The sequence below is a fragment of the Manduca sexta genome, unplaced genomic scaffold (assembly GCF_014839805.1).
Source record: "Manduca sexta isolate Smith_Timp_Sample1 unplaced genomic scaffold, JHU_Msex_v1.0 HiC_scaffold_2780, whole genome shotgun sequence".
NCBI classification, from domain to species: domain Eukaryota; kingdom Metazoa; phylum Arthropoda; class Insecta; order Lepidoptera; family Sphingidae; genus Manduca; species Manduca sexta.
Genome location: NW_023593779.1, coordinates 11,876 through 19,131, shown reverse-complemented (window position 1 = coordinate 19,131; position 7,256 = coordinate 11,876). Strand labels below are relative to the sequence as shown.

The 7,256-nt window shown below is 33.6% G+C and overlaps 1 protein-coding gene across 1 annotated transcript; it reads left to right on the top strand.

The window, feature by feature from the left end:
• Positions 1 to 262: 262 nt before the first annotated feature.
• Positions 263 to 1,736, top strand: LOC119192430 (methylcrotonoyl-CoA carboxylase beta chain, mitochondrial-like). Its single transcript, XM_037446243.1, has one exon. It carries the CDS (start codon positions 309 to 311, stop codon positions 777 to 779), a length of 471 nt encoding a protein of 156 aa, XP_037302140.1. The 5' UTR covers positions 263 to 308; the 3' UTR covers positions 780 to 1,736.
• The last annotated feature ends 5,520 nt before the right edge of the window (positions 1,737 to 7,256 follow it).

The following is a 7,256-nucleotide window of genomic DNA, read 5'->3' as shown; positions in this document are numbered from 1 at the left end:
ATATTCCCCAAAGGTAGATGAACCTCACACGATATCCAAGATCTTCATGGTATTGTCGGAGCGAATATTCAAAGACCATTCGATATTAGAGAAGTTATAGCACGAGTGGTAGATGGAAGCAGATTCCACGAGTTCAAACAACTCTATGGAGAAACTTTAGTGTGGATTTGATGTTTACGGACAAGCATAGGTGTTATTGGAAACAATGGAGTTTTACAATCGGAGGCAGCTCTGAAAGGATCTCACTTCATCCAACTTTGCGCAGCTAGGAAGATTCCTCTTTGTTCCTACAGAATATTACTGGATTTATGGTAGGCAGAGAGGCCGAAGCAGGTGGTATAGCTAAGAATGGAGCTAAAATGGTGACCGCAGTGAGCTGTTTCAAGGGACCGAAGGTTACTGTCATTGTAGGAGGCAGTTTTGGTGCTGGAAACTACGGCATGTGTGGACGCGCATACTCCCCCAGCTTCCTATACATGTGGCCCAATGCTAGAATATCTGTAATGGGTGGGCCTCAAGCTGCGACTGTTCTATCCTTAGTAGCAAAAGAAAAAGCGATAAGAGAAGGTAAGACGTGGACTGATGAAGATGAAAAGAAAGTAAGAGGACCATTAGAAGCACAGTTCGAGAAGGAAGGTCGTCCGTATTACAGTACTGCTAGATTGTGGGATGACGGAATCGTCGCTCCAGTCGATACAAGGAAAGTGATTGGACTGAGCTTATCAGCAGCATTGAATGCTCCATTCAGAGATAGCAAGTTCGGTGTCTTCAGAATGTGAGTCAAACGTTTACATCACAGTGGTTTCTCGGTGTTATTTACTTCGTTATGAATGAAACGGGTGACCTTTTGGAACATGGAGGCAAATAACTTGGTTATGAAACATAGTCGGTTCAGAATGGAACGTTAGTTTTTGTATTTTTATAACGTAATGTAAAGGATACAGGTAATTTTTGTATTTTTTTTTACTTCTTTGCAGATAAGTTATTATTGTCATATTTTAAATAAATGTACTTAACAGTAATAGAGATTACCTATATCCTCTATTACTAGCCGATTTTTGTATATTAAATTGCAATTATAAAAATCTAAACATATAGTTATAAAATATTAAGCCGATGGTTTTAAATGATACTGAAATTAAGTCTATATCTTATCTGGGAGAGATATTTTGTATTAAACCCCAATTAACGTAAAGGTATACTGTACTGATTATTATTTCCGCAGCCATGATAATTCTTTTTATCTATACACTGTGTATGATAATAGTAACTGAGTATGTAAAATTGAATATTTCGTACACATTTCAAATTAAAATCGAATACGTCGTCTGCTGTTTAATGTAATTATTTAAATTTTTGTTACGCAACAAAAACGTGTTCTGTGATAACAAAATGTCAGCAAGTTATTTTTGTATTTTATTAGAGTGATTAAATCATTTTTCCTTTATAAATGGTATCTATGCAATTGTCTTCTTCGTTATTTTGGGGATGTGTATTTTCTTAAATTGATAATTGTACATGTCTCCACTTTATAATTTCAGCTTCGTGGAATCCTATGTTGAATAGAATTGAGTTAAGATTTTTTTTGCTCTTATTTCGAAATATTAATCATTTTTTTCTTCCCGTTTGCAGTAATACCAAATGTTTCATAATGCTGTGTGCCTATTATGTACTATTATAAAGCGCAAATGATGTATTTACTATTTGAAGAATATTAATTATACACTTTATATAAATAATTTATCTTTATGGAAATCCAAGCCAATAGAAATCGATTATATGCATCAAATAAGTCTTAACATTAAAATGTGGCTCATCCATCAACTACGTACGGTACCATTGCACAGGGAATAAGTCCCTTGACGATAATTCCGGTCCGGGTTGAGACTTGAGACCCGCTTTCACTCTATATTACGTGACTGACAGAAATGGCAATAGATATGCCAATTCAAAACATACTAGAATAGCCAGTATTTGAATGGATTAATGGTAATTACATCGAGTTAGTAATCTTGAATGTAATTGATCGGTGACTGGTGTCGGCTGCTAAGTCGACGTATACAAATTATCGTTCGTAAAATTTAAGCACTTTCTTATGTCGATGGCATTGATTCGTTTGTAATCAAATAAAAAATAATATTTCGCTATTCTATCGTATAGAATTGGAAAATAAGATGTAAAGAATGTATTTATCACAACTTCGAATAAGGGATCATCCATAAATTACCTTATACGAATTTTATGATTTTCGAGCCCTTTTTCCATCCATGTCACCCGTGGTGACAATTGCGTGACTCCCTTGGTGTGACATCATATGTTTTTATACATACCATGTATCACTGTTTTTGATCACAGTTAATGTTCTGTGTTTTAATACTGAAGATTTTGCTATGTCACGTCACAAAAGTTATGACCCCGCCCGCTAATCACATAATGTCACATTTCGTTAACACGTTCCTCAATCTTAACATGTGCAAAATATATATATGGATAGCCTCTAATTATTATTGAACGATCGATAACGACTTTAATACTGCATCTTTTAATATATCATCCATACATTACGCAAAACGGAACGTGACAAATTCTACTACTTCGCATTCAGGCACTCCCAAACGTATAATTATAAAGTTCACATAACGTTAATACGAAAAATCTATATTAAGTTGCCATGCGATACTAGCACTTACTTGCAATCAAAATTAGTAAACAAGAGACGGCAGGAGTTGCTCTTGAGGTTTTATCTATTCTGTGCTTGCCTTTATGAAAAACATATTTTTAAACATTATCACAAAAGATCGCTACCGGCTGAAGTCTAACAAGTCATGGATTAGTGGTACCAAAGCTACTAACCAAAGAATAAAACTAATAATGACTGTTTTAATAAGTATATTCTGACAAATCGGAATTTCGTCATGAACACCACAACTATCTACACCGCTAGTTTCAACTCATTGATGTAGTTATTCGTGATAAAACACAAACTAACATTTATTTCCATACACAAAACATTCAAACAGGATATACCAACAAAAAGCAACTGCAACTCCCATTGTATCAAAATTGACGCAAGCTAATTAATAGAACAATAGAAAAGTAAAAAACACGGTGATTTATATGCAAATGTAAACTTTGACCCGGCCGTAATACAGAGTTCAAGTTTAAAAGGACTTGCACCACTCACTTTTAACGTTTGCGACAAGGTCAGTGAAAAATGGTTTTTATATTGACAAGGAGTTTGCGTGTTTAGGCGACACGCAGACGTTGTCATGTTACCGAGAAACACTATTAAGAAGCTGAAACTTGTTGAAGACAGTTTCCACGGCGCATAAATTTATTGTATGCAACTTCGAAACTAAAGATAGCAATTCTTTTTGCGTTCTGGATTGCAATTGCTGGACCAAAAGTTATTCTTAGTTTTTAAATTTCGTTTAACATATATATATCGTCGTTGTAGGTGGAGAACTAAATAACTCGGATTTTGGCCATTTTGGACTTTCATCACTTTTGTGTTGCCCAAAACATGGCGCATATTTTGGCCCAACAAGCATTTCATTATCTTATTCCGTTTCGAAATTATAGCTTTTTTTATGTTAAAAGTGGAGAAATAAATATATTCAAATAATATATATTTTGTTGTAGAAAAAGTAAATAATGTAACGAAGGTATGCGCTTACAGTTCTCCACCTACAGCGACGATATTAACTTTTATATATATTAGTTCTTTCGTTGGTGGGGGTCATTGCCTAGCCATTCGGAGTGTGAATAGAAGAACTATTATGTTTTTGGTCAGTTTTCAGTCTAGAAGTACTACAATATAATATTAGAGTGAATACCCACGTAATATTATCTTGACATTTCAATTAAGTTACGAAATAGAACATTTGATTAGAATTAATTTACATATCGTGTTTATTCGATCTTTTATTTAAAAAGCCATTTGTGTTTGAACAGGTCAAGAATAATATGAAATAAGATAAGAACACATTTATTTAAAAGTCTTCACTACTTCGCTTCTATAAACTATTTGATCATAATTTCTTGTCGATGCCATAAGTTAGCAAATAATGATATTGTAAAACAAATAGTTTGTAATTTCTCTGTCGAATACTTTTATAGAAACATGATATTAATCGATTATTTGATCTCAAAACATTCGGATATCATGATTTTTCATCATCAGCGATATGAGGTACACTGCGGAACATAGGCATCCCTTAAAGATTTATAGATGGACTTGTCAAAAGCGGCCTATTTCCACCGAGTACCTGCGATCAATATCATGTCGGTTTTAATTGATATTATTATTTATCCACGGTTTAGAATAACTTATATTTTCTTTTATGACAATCCTTACAAGGCCCTCTAATCCGCACCGCATTATGTTAATAAAATACATTGTTCTGTATACCGTTCCATTTTACGCTTTCGTACCACAACGGTAGCATGCGTGGAGATTTTTTCAAGCGGAATTCTTAGCAAGAAAATCCAACGTCTGTACTAGAGTCTATTAACAGAGTTAATTGCTGATATACATGGCGATTGCACGGTGGCCCGCTTTTCAAAACATGGCTATTTTTAATGGGAATGACTTACATTTGTGTCAAGTATTTAATTGTGTAATGTAGGCTGAATGGAATGTTACCTTTGCTTAAAAAAAGTCTCGGTTTACGATTTTACATGATTTTATTCCATCTAGGAATATAAACATTTTTAAACATATTTTTTTGGGAGGCGTTTGATACAAGTTCTTCTTAATTTTGTTCGTTGTAGCAGAACATTTATTTTTTGCGAATACCAGAGAAACAAACATGTTATTATTTCTCCAGTGCAGTCCTGCATTAATGATCGCCTGACACCATTGTGTTATGAATCGTTTTAATTAAATACTGGCATGTTAGCGAATCATTGCAAGGAATGCAGATGATTATATTGATATTTATGTGATTCTGCAATTGTGCAATTGGAGGCAATTTTCCTCACGGTCGTTGGGACGTTGTGCTAATGAACTTCCTACGTGAATATCAAACATATGGTCTTTTGTTCCTCAATGACGTGACCATGACGCTACTTATAAGTGGCCTGACTTTACAGACAGTGGTCAATTTCGTATTAAGGTAGAACTCATGTTTGGATTCGTATGATAGGGTCCCGAGATGAAACATTGAGAAACATTGTCAACGTAAAAACTAAAAATAATTATGGACTTTAGGAATTCCTCATTCCATAAGCGTCCTAAAATCTGTGTACCTCGTAAATTCAGCTAAAGTTCTAAGTACAAAGTAAAACCTTTCTTAACAATAAACATTATCTCTTTAAATTATTTTAGCCAAAAGATGATTAGCCGAAAACAACTTGTTGCACAAAAATATACTCAATATGTAGGTATTATGTTTGTCTCTATATCAGACAAACAATCTTAGCCAATTATATTTATACCTATACGTCATACATACTCAATTTCGAAACGAATTAAATAGTTACTAAATTAAACATACTACATAGCGGTCTACTGATTCGATAAATTGAGACATAGATGCATCAATTTGCTAAACAAATATAGCCTCAAGCTGAATTAGACATTACTAAATTAAGAAATATAGTTTCATAAAAGAAACGTTATAAGCTATTAATAAATTCGATGAGTGACTCAGACTGATTCATAATTTGCCAAAATGCCCAATATTGGCATCCATAGACAAAATTAGAAATGCGATACGCTATAAAACCTATTTGGCTGTATGGATACGTCATCTTTGACATTTGATAATTAAAAAATGGAGTTCATTGGTTTGTGGCAATTTTAAAAGCGGTGCGAACAGATTTTTATTGCATTATCGCTGGCTGAGATGATTCTTTGTATTCTAACATATTTCCCACGCTTTAAACTTTTATACGGAGACAACGGTAAAAGCCAGTTATGCAATGATTGTTAAAACTCGTCTACTGTTTTATTAACTGAAGTTCAAGCCATTTCATTCAGTAATAAATTGTCGTTTTTTTATTCTTATAAAATGAGAGTAAAGCCTACATATTGGGTGCACAAAATGGCTGTTACAAAACACCAAGTCGATCGAGCCTGTTGTTTTTCGAAAATCACAAATTTTCATTAACAGGATTAGGGATAAAACCCAAAATAATTTACATCTTATGTATAGAGTTAATCAGTGTTATTTTTATGGCATAGGTCAGCCTAGCACTACCGTTACTTGCCTTGTGACTTTTAATACCAAAAAAATTTGATGCTTTGCCAAACTTAAGTGAATAGAGAAGGGTTTTCGAATTAGAACACGTGAGGGGTGTTTGGGACTTTAGAAATTTTCAAATTTAGAATACTATACGTTTAAAAATGTTCCAAATCTAAAGTTATATTCCGTTGTTCTTTTCCGATGGGAACTGAGAAGTGGGTGGGATCCCACTAATTGGGTTGTGGGATGATATTGCTCAGAATACAATAAGCTCTATTAAATTTGGCACCCACCAATATTTATAAACAATGAGCTTTGGCGCCAGCATAATAAAACGAACAAATCGTAAGTTCGTAACTCTGTCTATGAACTAACTATATATCGATAAAAAGTTTTTAGTCTTGTCATCTGAAAAATAATTGAACTAAAAATTCATACTATTTTATAAATGTAATCCAAAATATACATTAAATATAATGTATTTTGATATATTTTGCTGTTACACAGATAATTCAAACTGAATTAGAATTTCGGACTATTTGCTTAAATTCTAGGTAAAAGCCATATTGGGCGAGTGTCGTGACCTAAACGCCCTTACGATATGAAGCAAGACCACGCTGTACAGAGGCCACGTAATCGATTATTCGTTTTACTAAAATCGATTCGCGTGTCCGATGTTATACAAATCACTACGTACGTGTGTACGTTTGTGCACGATTTTCTCAATTAAAGTAGAATTTTGCCACGGTTTCAATTTAGTACAGTTATGTGAAAAGAAATTTTTAAATGTTTATTTACTATTAAAAGGCTTTAATTTAACTTTATTTTTTATTTAGTGGCTTGTCCCTCTGACTCTTGATTTATTTATTGTACTTAAATAAACATTAACAAAAAGCTATCAACGAAAAAAACAACTGAGAACCTTTAAATGCTGTTAAGTCACTATCTAGTATTAAATAACAGCGACACGAAACCGCAGGCGAAGTATTAGTTATAACACTTTCCATAGCAAAGGTATTTCCCTATTCAGCCACATGGCCGTTGCATACGATTGCACAATCATGCCAA